Raw genomic sequence first — 20,022 nt, forward strand, 5'->3', positions numbered from 1 at the left:
GGGCCAACTGCTAAGACCTGCTGGGGAGGAACCTCTGTTAATTCCTTTAGGAATGCAGCTGTAATTTCGGGCCTCGTTTGACATGAATGAGCACACAGAACGCTAATGCGCTCCCCGGGCACAGAGACATGGCGTAATGTCTTGTTAACTTTTGTTTCAAGGGCCTCTTTTCTATTTCCGTGCGAGATTCCACAGATGTAGCGAAAGAATTTAGCAAACAGGGTTGGGAGAGAGGGGGGCCGATTAAGGCTTTTGTGTTTCTGATAGAGCGTTATTGTCATTGGGAGGAAGAGGGGAATCAAACAGACGGATACTAATGAAAAGTAGACTTCAATGTTAGCTGTGTAAATGTCTCCAGCGTTGTAGGACCAGCATTACATAATGATGTGCTTAGAGACGTCTGTGAGTAGCCTCCATTGCTAGCACTTATCCAAGCCATTGCGCCTGCCTGAGTGATCTCTATGGGTGAAGTGAGGAGCAAGCTGGCGAGATTTCTCGGCGGAGTGGTGTGTCATGAATGTTAGTAAATCCCTCCCCAAAACCAAAGTCATGCTTGAATTTTTAGTGTTTTGTGAAGCAGTCAATGCCTCACACAGAGAGCAGATGAGCGAATGAAAATGGAATACTGTACCTTAACATTTCATGTCCCCATGGTGGATTAAATCCCACAACTCAATTCACTGTGACAATACTGATGCCATGAGCTCACAACCAAAGATGATTTTGCAGTATTTTCAGATTGTTTTTTTATTGAAATAAATTTGCTTTCGGTATTAGAAAAAAAAGAAACTTTGTACAAAAAAATGGTCATGATACAACAGATTTGAAATTAGCAATACCACAGAAAGGAAAAAAATAAAATAAAATACACATCGTGTGTGGAAACCAAAATTAGGAGGGATATAACTGCAGCTTTAAACGTAGTTAAATTCTCTTTAAGCAGCTAGGTCGCAATTATCATGGTTTCTGTATGTCTGTATGTACATTGTATATAGTATTGAATGCCACAGCAGAGAGTAATAGTAATCCTTCATTGTGAAATATTTAGCTACTGGTGCGACCTTCTGTGTAACCAGTGTAAAAAAACAACAGGTGCTGCCAACAACAACAACAAAATGATGAGGGGCAAGAAAACAACTACAATGACAACAAACATCAACAAACATAAAATTATATTCACAAACAATATGTACATTTCGATTAAAACATCACCCATTCACCTCTCAACACGATTGTCATCCAAACTCTCAAAATGAGTTCACATTAATAAGAACAACAGTGATACTTCTTTTTTGGCTTTCTATGAGCGTTACTGCAGCGAAGCACCATAAGCCACGGATGCTTATTTGTTTCCTCCCTTCTCACTTGTTCTCCTTTCAGAGGTATGTGACAAACTGTAAATCACGCCTTGCTGGACTCCATAACTCATAACTGTCCCCGTAACGCACCGACATGGAAAGCTCGTTATGGGCATACGTTTAACGACCCCTCGTATGCACGTTAAATAAAGCAAGGCACTCACAGTCTATGCAGCAGAGGAGGGGGAGCGGCGGGGGCATATTACCTGCCATTAATCTGTGCAAACAATTTACTTAAGCTCCGCCAAGACGGGAGCGGAGTAATTAAAGTCGTTTTTCAAAGGCCTGATGGGGTGTGCGTTGTGGTCCAGCTCGAACATAGGAGAAAACCTAGGAGCCTCACACCCCCGAATGTGTTTTTCTTTCTTCTCATTTTGTGTTTAACAGTGCTGCCCTGATCGAATCCAAACCCAGCATGGAGCAATAGTGGCAAATGACTCCGTAGTCTCAACAGAAGACAAACCAGTGGTAAGAAAAGTGGCCTTTGCCAAATTACCCTTATACCTACAAAATGCTCTACTGAAGGGGAACACTTCTTTTCAGAGTAAGGCATGTATTCATGACATGAAAGAAGAAACATGAATTGAAAAATGTCCTGCCAACAACACACTCTTTCATGATGACTATGAATGTAGGCCTTTGAGCATGTTGGTATATGCTGATTTACAAATTTGACTGATCTTTTCAGAACACAAAGCAGAACAAAACAAATGGAACAAAATAATGTGTCAGATCCTTCACTTAAACCCAGATAGTTATTTGAACATAAATTATAAAAGTGTATCCTTATCAAAAGGTGAAACACAAAACTATGAAAATAAACAGTAAAATAAAACAAAACAAAACACAAACCAGATATCGCTATGGCAAAACTGTCCTACTGTGCTAAACAGTGGCATGCTCATTCAGCTGGGATTCAGTGCAACTTTGGCTTCTTGTGATTTATATATAAATTTTCTTTTCATATACATTCAGTCCGATTCTCTACCAAACCTCGTCGCTCCAGATTATGTTTCCGTTGTACCGTGGCGCGCTTATGTAGTATTCGCCTACCTGTTTGTTGCTGTATTTCGGTGGGTTGGCCGTAATCCTGTAATCCGAATACTGGTCCGAGCCTGTAGAGCTGTTGTCTCCCGTTCCCACAAAGGTGTTGGTGGCCGGGAGTTCCTGCACGGCCTGGTGCTTCTTGGAGGCCGAAGGGGACTGCGGCTGAAGCTGGATGGAGGGCAGGGGGGAGTTGGAGCGGTAGTGCCTGCCCAGGTCTGGGCTGCCCGGGGGGTAGTTGAGCTGCAGGTGGATCTTAGGGCTTTCATTGACACTTTCATTCATGAGGTTGAATTTCATACCCTTCTGAAGGCTGGCCTCCTCGTCCTCTTCTATGGGCTTGGCGGGCTTGGGGGCCTTGTGCTTCTTCCCCTTTTTGCCGCTCTTACCGCTCTTTGGGCCCTGTTTGGGGGCGTAGAGGTCTTTGCTCTCCTTCTTCCCCGCTTGGTAGCCACTTTTGGCCTCCTTCTGGAGCCGATGCCTGATGACCACCACCACCACGATGACCAGGATGACCCCGGCCAGGCCTGCCAGGCTGCCGTACACAATGTTGCTTTGCTGAATGCGCAGATACTCGTGGGGGTCGCCGGCAATGTCTGTGTCCAGTGGGGTGTACAGGCTGTGGCCCACGAGGGACTCCACTAAGGTGACGTTCCCGATGGTCTCGTTCACAAAGATGTGAACGAGGGCGGTGGTGTGGCGTGAAGGCTTGCCCATGTCGCTGACGCGCACCACAAGACGGTGAAGGCCGTTGTGTTTGCGTGTGAACTCTTTGGTCAGCGTGATCTCGCCGTCGTTGGGGGAGATACGGAACAGGCCGTGAGGATTGCCACCGACGATGTTGTACTGGAGCTCTGCGTTGGGCCCTGTGTCGATGTCCTCGGCCTCGACCCTTTCGACATGAGTCTCAGGGCTGGTGAGAGGAGGAAGGAACTTGTACGAGGAGTTGGAGGGTTTGGTGACGTAAGGGGCGTTGTCGTTCTCGTCCAGAACGTTAATGGTGACGCCGACGTAGGAGGAGCGTGGCGGGTCGCCACCATCTACCGCCTTCAGCCGGAACGTGTAGGTGCACTCCTTCTCCCGGTCAAAGGAGATGCTGGACAAGATGGTGCCCGTTCCATTTTGGATGATAAACTTCCCATTGTCCGGCTCCACCGACAAACTCACTTGAGCATTTTCCCCCTTGTCTGCATCGATGACTGTCACCATGCCGACAGGACTGAGCGGGGGCATGTTTTCGAGGACAGAGAAGCTGTATCCACTCAGCATGAATTTGGGGTCGTTGTCATTGCGGTCCAGTACTCGGACCACAACAGTGGCTGTACCCCGTTGGCTTGGGACACCTTTGTCCGATGCAGCAACGTGGAACTGGTACTGTTCTTGGTGCTCGCGGTCAAGTTGGTTCAGAACGCGGACTTCACCAGTGTTGGCATTGATCTCAAATAGCCCTTTGATGGACTGGTCCATGACTATGCTGTAAGTGAGTTCGGCATTGGTGCCACTATCTGCATCAGTTGCAACTACATCCAGAACTCTATCACCAGGTTGGTTCTCCTCTGCGAAATCGACTTCATACAGGGAAGGGGAGAAGATCGGAGCATTGTCGTTGATGTCTGTGACTTGGACTTTCAGTGAGTTTGTGCTTGACAGAGCTGGATTGCCTGAGTCGACACCCACAATCTCAATCCTGTATTCCTTGATGCGCTCGTAGTCCAGCAGCGTTGTTGTCTGAAGGAAGTACTTTCTCTTTTTCTCATTGGCCGAATCGCTGGCTCGTGTCAACTGGAAAGGCACGTCCCCCGCCACCACGCAGGTCACGATGGCGTTCTCCCCCTCGTCGTGGTCCGACACCTCCACCAGCGCCACCGGGGTGCCAACGGGCGTGTCCTCCGAAATGTTGGCCACGCCGTCGTCGTGGGTCACCAGGCCAATACCACGGATGGTGATGGTGGGTGCGTTGTCGTTCTGGTCCTTCACGGTGATGGTCACCTGGACCTTGGAACTCTTGACCGGTGGGCCATTGTCCTTCGCCAAGACGTAGAACTTCAGGACACCCACCTCCTCTCTGTCCACCAGGCCCTTGACGTAAATGATGCCACTGTTCCTGTCGATGTTGAGAAGCCTCTGCACGAGAGCCGAGGCCTGGTGCAGGCTGTAGGTCACTTCTCCATTGGGACCCATGTCAGAGTCATTGGCCTTCACCTGAAAGACACACAATACAGCTTAGTACATGGCAAGCACAGGCATACAACGCCGCACCAAACCTAAACCTTTGCTTTCCAGCATGACCCAGTAAATCACATGCAAGAAAAACAGCATTTTATCACTGGACCACTGTTACTGCTGTCTGCTAAGATTTGGCCAGTTTAAACACAATACTAATGATTGTCGCACACTCCATTAACAGCCATGGGAGAAATGGGGCTGAACGTTAATCAGTTCCTCACATTATTATAAAACATTTGTTCAAACGGGGCCATTAGAGGAGGATTGAAACAAATGACAGCGATGCACAGGCAATGGATGTCACTGGCCCACACTTAGTACAATAGGGGTGTAACAGTACACAAAATTCACGGTTCGGTATGTACCTTGGTTTTAGGGACACCGATCGCTATGTACCCCGGCTATGTACCCAGGGGTCATGATTCAGTACATTTTCGATATTTAATGTTGGCCATAATTCTTACTGTAACTGTTAAGGCACCGCCAAATACTGGCATTTTGTCGTTAAGAAAAAATTAACAAAAAATATAACACAAATGTCAGTAATGCTCCATTATAAGACCCTGACCTGTTGATAATTCCTGAACTGCCACTTGCACTTGTTTATACAGGGCAAGCACAACGGACTGAGTAAAATGCACACATCAAGGCACGTTGTAGGGGGGCTCAAGCACTTTGACCATATGCTTTAATTCTGTATTTTCTACGACCGAGTATGGTCATGTATCCAAAGCAAAAAATACTCTTTAGCATTAGTTATGGCATGGTCTGAATTTGCAGTGGGAGGTTGCCTGAACACTGTGGGGAAAAGGAATTGGAGAAAGAGTCTGCTTTTGTCTTGTTCCGCTAATCAACACTTCCGGGTTGTGCCGTTATTAATGAAATCGGTAATCTGTATCCACAGACATATCTGACTTCAGTTAAACAATGTCGGCATACATATGGACACAAATTGTTGTTCATTGAGTTTGATTGATTCGGTACACTGCCAAAACTTTCCAGTTGAAGAACACACTCAATCATTTTTTCCGGTTGAAACACACACTCAAGAAGTTACTGAGCCAAGAAAGTCTCATACCGAACCGAACATCCTATACCGAATGGTGTGGGACGAATATGCGTACCATTACACCCCTACTTAGGCATCCCTGCCAAAAATAAGACTTCTAAAGTGAGGAAGCTCATCCCAGGATTGCATTGGGGTAATTAATAAATGAGCTGAGCCTCCCAGAGAAATAAAAGGCTGCCTATCCCCTCTCACTTCCTTGTGAGAATATCTTTTTTCCCCACCACTTCTAGAAGAATCAAACACCACTTCATAAATGAAAAAAATGTTGGAAAGCTGAGATAATATTGGCGTTGGTTACATTTTCCCCTGTGGAGAATAAATCCTTTAAATAACCTTCAATGTCCATAACCTTTAATGTCGGTAAAGAAGATTACAAGACTGTTCCATATCTTTACTAACGCTCTTGGCCTCCGACAGCTGCAAGTGACATTCCTCGTTAGACATGTCGTGTTTCCTCTGGCTATGCTCCCCGCACCGCACTCTCCGCAAACTACCATAAGGGAAATAACTAACCCCCTCTGCATTACGGAGATCGGCTTTAATCTGAGTCAATCATAAGACGGGGATTATGTTATTATTTTTCTATGTGACTCATTCCCCTTTCATGCGCCACACAAATTGGTAAATTCATTTCACTAAATGTGCGTTTGAAGAGCATTCCAGTACGGGGGCCAGAAAATACTTGATTGCCACTTCTAGTCCTCTAAACTCATAAAATGAGGCAATTTTCATAACACTGCTCGCTCGCATCTGCTCCCTGTGAAAGCTTATTAGAAAGAGGAGGCTGTGAGAAAAAAGAGAAAATAAATAAATAGAAACGTTTGACACACTCTTAGAAACCAACTTGGGCGCATGGATTAATTGTTGACTAGGAGATTAACAGTCTTTAAAACAATTTTATGCCTGGACACTTGCCTCGGCTGGCATTTGGCAAATTTCCAGCCGCACAGCAAAGCCAGTGTTTGTGTGGCAACTCAATATGTCATTCACACATTCACGTACAAAGCTTGTGCTTAAAGCAATCTGGAATTTGACAGACAAAATGAATCAATGCCTTGTGAAAATACGGGTTAGCGAGCTCGTTTCGTTAACCTTTACTCCGTCATTAACGCTACGATCCAGGGTTATAGCAGTAAAGCAGGGTCCTCATTCTGTGAGGGTGCTTGTGCGTTAGTGAGGGTGTGCTTTCAAGTGCTTCTCTGCAGCTGCAGTCAGACAGGCCCTCTCTCTCCCGGTTCCTCTAACAATCCCTTTTTCTCAGACGGTCTGCCAGAGCCTCTCATTGTGCAGAGAATACCTGAACAGGGAGCACGCTCGAACAATATGCCGTTTCAGGAGCATGCACAGCTCTTCACAGAGCATTCTTTGTTCAATTCTAAATTGTGATAATACAGGACGCCAGGCTTGAGGCCTTCATTGGCTTTTCATGACAGATTGGATACGTGGCAGACATTTTGACAGACTACTGTCGCAGTTCCTGGTCTCAAACATAAGGCTGTCTGTCCTGTTTTTTTTCCACCATAGCTGGTGCGAACTTCAAACATGTCCTTCTCATCAGCTGGAACCATAAATTGTTATCTTGTTTAACTGGAATAGATATTTGCGTGAACAATTCACCAGCATCACCTAAAAGCTAAGCTTGGAATCCTGTTGGCAGGAATCCAACATTCTTATATGGACACATGTAGACATTTATTACAATGCAAATAATGCACGTGTTCTGAGCTGAACAAAAAGATAGTAGGTGTCAGAGTAAAACATAATCATGAGTACTTCATCATGAGATGTGTTTTTGTTGTTCATCTCCATTTTTTTACAAAAGGGACCGTAATGAATATGAACTTTTCCAATTTCTCCCCTCCCCTACATCAGACCATCGGTTCACCTTACCTGTAACACGGAGTGACCTGTGGGGCTGTTCTCCAGCAGCTCTGCCTCGTAGTGGGACCTCTCAAACCTGGGCGGGTTGTCGTTGACGTCGGTGACAGTGACGCGCAGCAGGGCACTGCTATAGCGGGGCGGCGTGCCTCCGTCCACCACCTTGAGGCTGAGGTCGTAGGAGTCGCGCGCCTCGCGATCCAGGTTGCCAATCACGATGAGCTGCGGCAGCGTCTCCTCTGTGTCCATCGCCACCTGCAAGCTGAAGAGGCTGTCGGCGTCCGATGGCGCGGTCAGCGAGTAGTCGGCGATGCCATTTGTCCCCGAGTCCTTGTCGGTCGCCATGGGGATGGGGAAGAGCGTGCCCACGTGCGTATTTTCTGGGATGGACAGCGACAGGATGGGTGAGGAAAACTGCGGCGTGTTGTCATTCAGGTCCATGATCTCGATGCGCCCCTCTATCAGACGGGGAGACTGGCCTTTGATGAGGTCAGTGATGGACACCTCGAACTCCAGGTAACAGGGATCACCCTCAAACAGATAACGGCACTCCTTCAGGTTTTCCCTGTCGATGGGGACCTCGGTGGTGTAGATGTCTCCGGTCTTTCCGTCCACGCGCAGGTAAGGGCTGCCTACCTCCAGCTTGTAGAGGTGACCCGTATCGGGCAGCCCCTGGTCTGCTGCCAAGCTGCCGATCAGCATGTTGGGCGGCTTCTCCTCGACCAACTGGTACTTAATGCCTCCCACACTGGAGCCGAACGAGACCAGCAGCAGCACCAGCCATGCCAACGTGGCGCCCCGTCGCTGAGACATCATCGGTCTGCTGCTGATGAAAGAGAAAGAAACACACACAAGACAAAACAAATTAACAAACGAGATGAGATGCGTTCTCCTGTCAGCAGACACTTCTCACAAAAAGTCCCCGGCCGTGCCGAGAAACCCTTTAAACGGGAGGCTGACGTGGTATTTAGAGCGGGTGATACTTCAGGATTTATGACTGATCTATTCTCTCTTATTGTAAACTCCCCTCTTGCGAGGCTCTAAATGTGTCAGAAACAATTGCTGATGCTTGGCCTTCATTTCACCGAGTTCATGCTAGCCCCCGTCTATAAAAACCGCTGTTGACTTGTAACACTGCCAGGCAGCACTATGGAGGACTAAAAGCACCATTCGGATGATAAGCGCTCAATACAACACCAATCTAAGGGCGTCATCAGAGCCAAGACGACATGAAAACAGCCAATAGTTCACTGGCTCTGATAGCATCTGTGGCAAACTGCCTTTATTTGTGTTACGATACCAATACCAAACTCAACATCCTGATCTTGACTCCATGGTGCTTTGAGCTAAAGTGTGTGTTTTGTTAATGTTAATGTTAAGGTTAATTAAGATCTTGTCATAATGTGGATAATGTGGCTTCTATACATCTAGACGTTGAACGTTTGACGTAAAACCCCTTAATTGAAGCGTCACATGGATCAAGGACTCCTAAAAGGGCTGCTTTACAGCCGTACCCCAACTACAATCACATCATAGTACAGGAGCACCAAGTACATAAACACATATCACCAGGTTAACAGAGAAAAACAGATAAAGGGAGAGAGAGAGAGTGTGTGGGTGTGTGTGTGTGTGTGTGTGTGTGTGTGTGTGTGTGTGTGTGTGTGTATAGTAAAGGAGCATCAAGTACATAAACACATATCACCAGGTAAAAAAAAAGAAATTGAGAGGGAGGGAGAGACGGATGGAGGTGAGGGTGAGAGAGTTGTGAGTGGGAGAGGAACAGAAAGAGTGGAGGTAGCTGGTAAAACATGATGATAAATAAGAACTGGATGAGACAGGCTTCTGCTTCTTCTCTCTCTACCTCTCTCTCTCACACACACACACGCACAATCACACTCTCTCTCTCTCTTACACACACACGCACAATGACATTCTCTCTCTCTCTCTCTCTCTCTCTTACACACACACGCACAATCACACATTTCCTCCCTAAAATGAAATATCGCTGCTATTCTTATTCTGCCATAGGCTGCTTCAGCTCATCACTATTCACACAGGCCCTTGTTCACTGCAACATCACCCCCACTGATACACAGGGTGGGATGAAGTGTGTGTTTTTGGGGAGGTGCTATCTTGAAAGCCATTGCACAGACCAAACTGCTACATTACCCATCTCAGCAAGTGCAGCAAGAGTGTGACGTCCGTACTTTGATTAGGTAAGATTAGATTAAACTTTATTAACATTGTGCAGAGTATAGGTCCAAAGCCAATGTCCACAGCTCCAATCGTGTGGGATCCACTCTTGCCTGAGACGTTAGCATCCAGTAGAGAAAGATCCGGATCCTCACCCCTACGCTGACCTGACCCGATCCACACAATGCAGCTAAGAGAGCAACAGACCCAGAACCAAACAAACAAACAAACAAACAACAGGAATTAAATACACCCAGAGCAGCGGCTAGTCTGGACAGGCCAGGCAAGGGGAGGATTGGCCTTCATTTAGAGTGCTGTCCGCATGCCGTATACAGAATATGACAACAGAAAAAAGCAAACTTAAAAACCACGCCACATAAAAATGTTATCTCACACATAGAGACCACACATGCAATGCAAGCGGCACTAAACACACATAAAAACCCATACTGCTTAAAACTCACATGAAGACACCCTGAGAGACATAGGTGTTCATAAATTGAAGACAAAATATACAAGATTAGGTACACACTCCTGTGTGTTCAAGCGCGCGCACACACAAACACACTCACTCGCTCATAGAAATGTGAGCAAACACTGCACACAAAGGAACGCCCACATGGAGGAGTGTGTAGAGCAGCGTGTGTAGAGCAGCGTGTGTAGAGCAGCGAGCTCAGAGTGCTAATGAGAGAAAGATGGATGGAGGTGGAGATGTGATCTCGCAACGCCAGCCTGACGACGGGAGAAACAGAGAGAGAGAGAAACAGAGAGAGAGAGAGGAGAGAGAGAGAAACAGAGAGAGAGAGAGAGAAGAAAGAGACAGAGTGAGAGAGAGAGAGATGAGAATTCTCACTTCTCATTACTCCTGCGCTCTAATTCGGGATCTGTCGAGACAGCCGCCAATGACACACTTCTGCAAGAGAGGGCTAATTAAATGCTGCGTGGTAAAAAAAAAAAAAAAAATGAAGAAAGAAAAACACGGGGTTTGAGGAAGATGTGGGAATGCCTCCACACTCAACTGCCGCCGTTTCCATGCCTCCCAGGGGTCAGACGCCGGCGTTGGCATTTCACACAGGCCTGGGAGGCAGGGGGAGGCAGAGGGAGCAGAAACCAGGTCACCCCCAGACGTCTGAGTGACTGACCTGGCAGGGCAACGCACCTCTTTATTTTCATTTAACAGGACTGAGCTACTGGAGAGAATATAAAAAACACAAGCCAGACACCGTTTAAGTATAAAGTATACATATAAATATGCATCTAAGAGAGATAAAGAGATTGAGAGAGAGAGAGAGAGAGAGAGAGAGAGATAGTTCAGTGAAGGGGAAGGAAGGGTGAGGAGTGCCTTCGGGCTGGACAAATAGTACAGTACAAGACCAGTGGGAGCTCTAAGGGGTTAAAAGATTTGCCTGTGTGGTTGAGTTGTTGTACTTCAGTGCTGAATTCTACGGATGGGAGAGACCTCTCCACTGGTGACCTTTGGGTCCCCGGGGTCCTTGGTCCCTCTTTGCAGCGCTCACACTGAGCTGGGAAAAACAGCCCTGATGGACCAGAGGGAGGCCGCCGTGTTCAGCACATCCTTTCCCACACTCTACTCGCAAGGAAACATTCTCAGCACGCTGTAAAAGTGTGTGTGTGTGTGTGTGTGTGCAACATGTGTCACTAAACTACAAATGCATGAGAACTTTGGGGGTGGGTCCTAAATAACTAATACATATGTTGCTGTGGAAGTGTGTGAGTATAAGAGGAAAAATGTATAAGCAACAGTGTGTGTGTGTGTGTGTGTGTGTGTGTGTGTTGTGTGTGTGTATGTGAGAGAGTGAGAGAGTGTGTGTGTGCAAATATACAATCAGAGGACAAGAGCAAAGGGCCAGTTTGGGAAGAGTGTAGCAAAAAAAAAAAGCTTTAAATGTGTGTTTATTTAATCCCCCTGTCTCTCTCTCTCTCTCTCTGTGTGTCTGTGTGTGTGTGTGTGTGTCCCTGTCTTTTTAAGTGTGTGATATCCTGGTGGTCAAGATTGCAGCCTTGGCAGGACTGTGGCCCATTGTGATGGAAATGACACATCCCAGTGATCCAGAGTGGCACATCTTTAACGACGCCAACATTTACAAGACACTGGAGGCTCAAGGGAGGGAAACGGGCATCTGGCACCTGGCATGGCTCTGCTTTCAGAGCCACACACACACACACACACACACACACACACACACACACACACACACACACAGGCTTCCCATCGAGTGCAGGTATGCTACACAACACAGAGTGGGGCATATTTCAATAACAATTCTTTCTCATTTTCTTTCTCTCTCTCTCTCCCTCCAGATCTCTTTTCTTTCTTTTTCAAGTGCTTTGATGATCTACAGCCATTGGCTGAGCGGTTGGTTTTATAGCCCGGTGGGTTTGACTTTAAATCGACAGCAGCTTCCCGCCTCCCTCAGGCAGCTGACAGATGGAACAGTGAGTCTGAGAGCAGGTATGGGTGAAGGAGAGGGAGATGGATTGAGAGACGGAGAGAGCGGTATTTACGAGTCTGACATAATCCCCAGGATTGCTCGCCACTCAAGCTATGGTTTCCCTGGCCTCTTTATGGGCTGTGTTGAGAGTTTGGGTTATTTCAGAAAGACAGATAGAGAGTGATAGAAAATAAGAAAGAGAGAGGGAGAGAGATAGAGAGAGAGTGAGAGATAGAGAGAGAGAGAGAGAGACTTTGACTTTTAAAATCCCTTATTGAGAGCTAAAGGGATTCATCATGTGGATCAAGGACACCAGAAAAGTGTAACCGGTCATCAGTGACTGAAAAGAGGTCTGAACACCGATTGCATGAAAAAGAAGATGTTGGAAAGTTGAAAAAAAAAACTGTACTGTAACTCTAGATTTAACTAAGGCCTTACAGAAGAAAGAGATGGATAGAGAGAGAGGGGGGGGAGAGAGAGAGAGTGAGATAGATGGACACCTGGATTCTGCATTCCCCACTCTAACCAACCCTCAAATCTACAAAATCCCATTTCCCTTGCAGCATATGCTGCTTGTTGCCTCTTTCTGTGTCCTTCCTGTCTGTCAGACATTAGCCTTTTCTCTCTCTCCATCCTTTCTCTCTGTCCCTCTGTCTGTCTGTGTGTATGCCTCTCGAGGAGGCCTTTGTGCTCTGGGGGAGGTTAACTGGCTTAACAGGCTAATTACCATTCTGAAGCCCCCCCCCCCCCCCCCCTGCTGACTCTCCACACAATCAGCGTATGAATGTATTTCCGTCTTTGTGACTGGAACCTATGGCAAGCTAATCATCTTATTCACAAGGACATATCCAATTCCCCCTATAAAATACCCTTTGTGGGGGGCACTGTGGCGCAAGCAGTAGCCCCGACCACATTCGGGCTTGACGCCCATGGAGGACACGGGTTCGAATCCGGCCCGACGTCATTTCTCCTGTGCACTCCCCAGCTCTTCTCCCTCTCATTTCCTGTCCCAGTCTTCACTGCACTATCGATTAAAGGCACAAAAGCCCAAAAAAATAAATCTTTAAAATACCCTTTGTAAGTCAGACGCCTCGACTTAAGTTAGTTGGTTAGACTTAACTTAGCAGGAAAAGGGAAAAAGAGACCGCAGAGGTAATGGAATTAGAAGTCTGGTTCCTTACCCCTTCCTATCGCAGTTCAAAGAGAACAACCAAGTTGACTGCGAAAGGGCAAAGTACAGTGGAATGTTTGAAAAAAAAAAAAAACACACAGTTGCGTCACCAACCGACTGGGAGTGAAATGTCGCTGACCAACCGGCAGAAATTCACCATGGAGACGGCGCGTCATAGTAACGCACGGCCCTTCATGCATTCGCCAGTGATTGCGCGGTGGACCATGGTCAGAGCGAATGGATTTGCCGTAATTAAAGAATTAAATCAAACATGTGACATTTCAGGCAAGAGAGAAACAGAGAGAGAGAGAGAGGGAAAGAGGGAGGAAGAGAAGAGAGTGAGAAAGAAAGAAAGAGAGAGAGAGAGAGAGAGAGAGAGAGAGCGAGTGAGCGAAGAGAAGGATTGGCTCTGAGCGCCTGGGCCGATAGCATCTGCACCGGGTTAATGTATAACTCGCTCCTCTGACCAAAGTGTGTCAGCGAACATTTTAGTGCCGTGAGTAAGAGCTGATCCACAGGCTCCAGCTCAAAGCCTCGGGATAAACACCTCTCCTATTCAAATATGAGAATGTGGGCTATTGCTGCAATTTCCTGCAGACCGCGCTGCATTTATGACACTTATCAGACAACATATGATCTCATGCGACTATAACCAGTTATTGAGGAGCAGAGAGCGAAAGAGAGCGAGACAGAGAGATTAGTCAAATGAAGAACAGAGATAGCAGTGCACAATCATCACTTGTCATGCACACAGTCTGGAAGGCTGCTAAGGCTGTGACACACCCTACGCATTAGCAGAGGCTCCCCTGGGAGCGTGTGTCAATGATGAGAAGGGCTGCCCATGAACCACACCAGCCTAAGTGCACGACCGTGTTTCAAAATACCGACATGTTTCAATTCTCACTGCGCCAGAGATACGCCCCAAAGACACAACAATATGAGGTGCCAAACACAAGACAGACCCTGTCTATCCAACCATTCCCGAATAAATCTATCTGTCTATCTATCTATCTATCTATCTATCTATCTATCTATCTATCCGTATGAGAGTGAGTCGTGCACGAGGTCTTAGTTATATCAGTGTGAGTGGCACACCAGTAAAAGCTTGATGGACCAGGGGTCGGGGCTGGGTGCTCTTCCCGGGTCTCACACACCCAACAGTGGGCCGCTGCCACACGCCTTTAGCCTCAACCGGCGCCACTGTCCTCCACAATCGCCCCATTCTTGCCGTCACCCTGACCCTGGCTCTCCCTGACTGGACCGTCTCAGCAGTCACATTCAAAAGACCTTTTCCCGGATGGGTGGTCTACACACCCCTCCTCCCAAACACACACACACACACACACCCCTCGGTCTCCCCTAAACACACACACCTCCGCAACCCCCCCACCCCCGTCAAACACAGGGGATTACTTTAATGATTTCATTCAGCCGGTGTTGGGTGAGATTAGTCTGCCCTCTCATTCAGAGAGAGTGAACTGTTGCAGGGCCAGGACTGGGGCTGGGGCCGCCACGGTCTGAAGGCATGTGCCACCGCGGCCCAGCCGGTCTCCCCTCTCCCTGCGACACACATTCAGCGTGCTCACACTGGAAAGACCTTCATGATGCGTGAACAGCTGATCTCTGAGGCCTTGTCTTGCCCTGCTTATATATCATTAGATCAGTCATATACCACTACATTAGTAAACGCATGTGCCACACTTGACTGCGTAACGAACAGCATCAGAGGGAGATAATGGAGCGTTTGGAGATAATGCCACCATTTTGAGATTGTACACAGAACGTGTAATGGAAATACAGTCAGCTGGCAAGCTGAGTTAAGTCACGAATGTTAGTCAGGCTATATCTTTGGATTATGCAACTATCTGACTTCGCTCTGAAAAGCAGGCTACTAATATCCACAACCAAATCAAGTCATAATCAAATGATCATATCCGTCACGACAGATCTGCGTCTCGGTTTATTCTTCAACTCAAAATAAACAAGGATTAAAAAAAATATCAATTAAGAAGTGTATAATCAACGGAGCGCACAAAACACATATCTTACTAGATGATAACGAGATGCAATATCAGATAATTTGACCAAAACAAAACAAAAAACATTCTTGACAACTCCCTCATTTTTACATGGCTCTAAATTAATGCTGCCTAAATGCCCGCGTGGCCAACAAGCTTCAGGGACTCGCACCATGGAATGATGGCTTCCATAATTTGACTGTCATCTAAAATAATGGCAAAATGAACAACGTACAGACGGCACACTGTTGCTCCCATCGGAGCGAGATTGTTTTGCACGGTTGTAGCTTACCTACTTACAACGCTTCGCAGTCAACTGAGCAGCACATTCTTGTATAAAAACAACCGCGGATTAGCTATGGGAGACAGATGGATCAGCACTGTACACAGACTAGGTCTATTGAACTATTGCACACATGGAATAGCGTGGTATTTGTTTATCTAACCGTGACCATCTCAAAGAGGATAGCGGTCACAGTTCGACAAATCAGTAGGCCTATATAAGAGCAAGTGTTCCAGAGGATCGGAGATTAGCTCAGAATAAAAGCAGTGACCATGAGAGATCACTATGTGGGCCGCAACATAAACTGAAACATAAAATACATATGGTCTGGGGTAGCGTCGTTAAAAGTTGTTTCACAAGTCTTCTGAATTGTAACGACCGCTTTCAAAACAAAGATTTAAAAAATATCACAAGCACGGAGGCTTGGAGCGCAAAGCTTGCTCTGAAATGCATGTTATCGGTGTCTGTATAGGCACACCTATGTCAATGCATTGCTAAAATAAATACCCTCCGTGTTGTTTCTTTTTTTATCTGAGAAAACTGCTAATATCCTATTTAGCACGGTAAATTGCCCTGCATGCTCCTGACAGTAAACCCACGGAGGCAAAAGACAGACATTTTTGTTCTGAGTCACTGTTATATTCGTGGAAAGTGTAGCTCCTTTGTAGTATACACGTTGTAACATAATAGAGCCTAGAAAACATCCTTTCACGCTAACTTCGGCAAGTTGTTTCTGTTTAATAGTAAAAGAGCCAGAGAGGCCTCAGAAACATGGTCGCTACAGTCAGTTAATATCCTGAACACAACCTGTCTCTTCCAAGGCAAATGCTGGCGTAAAACGATTTTAGCAGTGTACCATAGTCCTACCTTCTCAGTCTTTAGAGATTATTTTTTCCCGCAATTGAAAAATAATTATTTGCCCTCCGTAACCTCCTGTCGCCTCGCGGACTCGCGAGCCTTTTCAAGAGGTCAGTGGCAACAGACTCATCGACGGTTGAACCTCACTGAATTAGCCAATTAGTGGACTACAATGTAGCACTCATCAGACATGTCTAGCTCCTTCTATTGAATGTGGGTGAGAGTAATGTGTGTTTCAATGCAGACCAAGTTGGCTATGCTAAAGGTATAAAGGCAACACGTTGTCTTAAATCCGTGAATACTTTACAATGTATGAGAACTATCATTAAACACACCCTGCTCATTTACTCAGTAGAAAACCTTTTTAATTGCACAATCAGCTTTCATCGATCGTATTGTAACTGTAGCCTACTAAACCGGGCATGCAAATGATTTTGTAAGGGAATAAGGGGGGTTTGGCAGCTCGCCTGGAAAAGACAACAAGCTCGAAATGTCCAACATGTCCCACTCAATTTTCTCCCTTTCCCTCGTCCCTCCTCTGCTCTCTCGCCGTCTCTCACTTTGTCCATCTTCCATCTAAGTTTGTGGGCAACATGTGCAAGAGTGCGTGGCGTGAGCATAGGCCTTTTGCCATTTAGCTTACGAAATATAGGCTACAAATAATTAAATATAACTTATGTTTTTAGAATGCCTTCCGTATGTTCCGCCTCTTTAGGGTACTTTGCCGTTTGTGTTTATGGCAGTAGTCGCTGCGTTGCCCACATTATCACATGTCAAACAGTAGATTATCAATCAATATATATATACTTTGCCGTTTGTGTTTATGGCAGTAGTCGCTGCGTTGCCCACATTATCACATGTCAAACAGTAGATTATCAATCAATATATAATTTAGACATAAAAAAAATAGCCTACAGCCTCTATCATTCAGGCTTTGAATAAGCGATGTCATCAAAACAAAAGGTAATTAACCTAGGGCAGGAAATGTTTCTATATGGGAGACAAGATTTTGTAATCCACTGAACAAATTTGACATCCGCCATACCGCCTGGTGTCCACAAATTAAGGACGCCGCAAACCAATACGGTTACGGTCGGATCTCGTAAGGGCTGAAGGGATAGTGCGATCGGTTGGTGGCCGGATCCCCGTAAGGGCAGAAGGGATATTGCGATCGGTTTCCTGCGCGTTTCTGGCAGCTTCAGTGCAGTCCTGAATAACAGGTTTGACTCAGCTTCGCGCACACACACACACACACACACACAGGAGACTTGAACGGGAACGGCCAGAAAGACCAGATTCCTCTTAAATGACACATTGTCGCTCGTCACGGGGATATACTTTTGCCTCCCCTATAGCCGAAAAGCATAGCCATTGTAATTGTTAAACTATACATTTATATGTATGGAAATCACAAATATTTGTATTTAACAAAACCGACGCACTAAAAGTAGCAACCGCAGAACAACTGGGTCTCCACACAACCGGAAAAAGCTACAGGTGGTGGTAAACGTGAAATATAGATAGATAGATCACAGAAATACACACACCACACACACTCTTTCTCTCACTATATATAGCCTATATATTTGTGTATTTGCGTTTATGTTCAGGTGGATCGGAGGGGTTCAGTTGGACTATTTAATCAACATTTTTGTCTGTGATGTGTATAGGCACGAAGTAGGCTTTTGACATGGTGCGAAAAATGTATGTGAATGTCATCCACTGAGCTTTAAGAAGCGAGCTCTGTCCGGGACTCCCTAGCGTAAGACGCGGACCGAAAGAGAGTGATTTTCTATGACTAGTGGGAATGTAATTGTGATAGGGTAGACGGTATACGTGATCCCCAGCTTTCGGTCTCTCAAAAGGAAATCGATGACAGTAGTGTAGGCGAAAACATCTCATATCTGCCCTAATAAGGTCGATGGACACTGAATATAAAGTTAACAAACGATCCGCTACCCTCTCAACCAAAACAGTAGATGCTGGTGTGCGGCTATGGAGGCGAGAAGGGAATCTCTTTGCACCTGTTCTCCAGTGGATCTGGAAGGCACATTGTGGTGGCGAAGTTCTACGGAATGAGCCATTTTATACAATTGTTTCACATTATGCATCGATGAACATACACTCTCCCACTCCGAATCTTTCTCACATACACATACACACACATACAACACACACACGAGAGCGAGCGAGAGAAGAGACACCGATGGATAGAAACTGGGAGAAATACGCTTGGCACTTCATATTTTTCATTGGCTGCTATCCACCCGTAGAAAATCTTTTAGATAAATTAACTGGGTAAAATCAATGGAGCATTTCAAGCAAGACATTATTCTTAGGTTACTTTTATGTTTCAGTGAACTTTGTACCTTAACGGACGATAACTCCTCAGTAATCCAGCCCCGAAAGGTCGAGTAGGGCTGGAAGCCGCGCTCCTTGTCCGCTTCGAAACGCAGCCACTTCAGCCCTCACACCCCCCACGGCTGACGATCCAGATTTCAAGAAAAAAATACAATATAGGCGTTTTTTTTTAATCCACTTGCTCAATGTTCCACAGTTATTCCTAATTCCACGAGTGCGACAGAGCTGTCCGCTGGACTCGGTAACGTTCAGAAATGCCGCTCACGTCAGTTGCGGGAGCTCAGCAACTTGGCCAAACGCATAGACGCTCATCTGATTATGGTGCTCCCTCCGTTCCTCCTGCTTACGAGAGGAACCCCAAACCTGACGACTTTGGTCTTCCGTTGTCTTGATAAACGAAATTTGTCACGACCATCGAACTAAACCAACAGCATCCCCATGTAGGCTGTTGTCGTCAACTATGGTCTCCAATGGGTGCCGTAGGACACATCAAATAATACAAATTCTCATACGGCTATATGTCCATGAAATCCCTGCGTATGTACATCAGTCATCAATTGCGGGCTCCTTTGAATAGGCTCTTTCCACAGCTCACCTTGCGCGACTGCACGGCTTGTGGAATATGTGAGAGTGAAGTGATTCCCAAACGACTCTCTCTCTCTCTCCTCCTCTCTCTCTCTCTCTCTCTCATACAGACACACATTCAGAAACAGTTCGGAGGCGGAGCTCTACAGCGCACATCTATGTAAACTTCCCACCACAAAACTGAGTTAATTTCTGTATACAGATAAATATATTATACGCAATTACACTCGACATGACCGTTCACACAATATGTATTATTTATTTATTTTTAGGTTGGTTAGTAGGATATGTTTTACTTAAAAATGTTCTTGCTTTAGAATTGAAGAGATTGATGTGACCATACTTGTTATTCCTCGTAGCAGAGAGATTATTCATTATAAAGACACGTACTATTTCAGTGGCGGTTATATGAGCGGGCCTTTTATTTCGAATGGTTTATCGAGCAGTGCCTTTCAATTTATAATCGAATTACACAAAAAGAAATTCAATTGTCTACAGGTCTATCAATATCGTCACCCGGGCGTA

At 46.0% G+C, this 20,022-nt stretch overlaps 1 protein-coding gene across 8 annotated transcripts in view; it reads right to left on the bottom strand.

Moving 5' to 3' along the window:
- pcdh1b (protocadherin 1b) overlaps positions 1-19,561 on the bottom strand; it is a 198,812-nt gene extending 179,251 nt beyond the window's left edge. For 2 of the 8 annotated variants that reach the window (XM_012824389.3, XM_031568882.2), the window contains exons 1-3: positions 18,921-19,561; positions 7,588-8,398; positions 2,412-4,604 (exon numbers count right to left, since the gene is read on the bottom strand). In XM_012824389.3, the coding sequence (XP_012679843.2) occupies positions 2,412-4,604; positions 7,588-8,391 (2,997 nt within the window). In that variant the 5' untranslated portion in view covers positions 8,392-8,398; positions 18,921-19,561. The other 6 variants (XM_031568875.2, XM_031568879.2, XM_031568878.2 and 3 more) reach the window with 6 other exon arrangements.
- Between the last annotated feature and the right edge of the window lie 461 nt (positions 19,562-20,022).

Source organism: Clupea harengus, chromosome 6, assembly GCF_900700415.2.
Source record: "Clupea harengus chromosome 6, Ch_v2.0.2, whole genome shotgun sequence".
NCBI lineage: Eukaryota > Metazoa > Chordata > Actinopteri > Clupeiformes > Clupeidae > Clupea > Clupea harengus.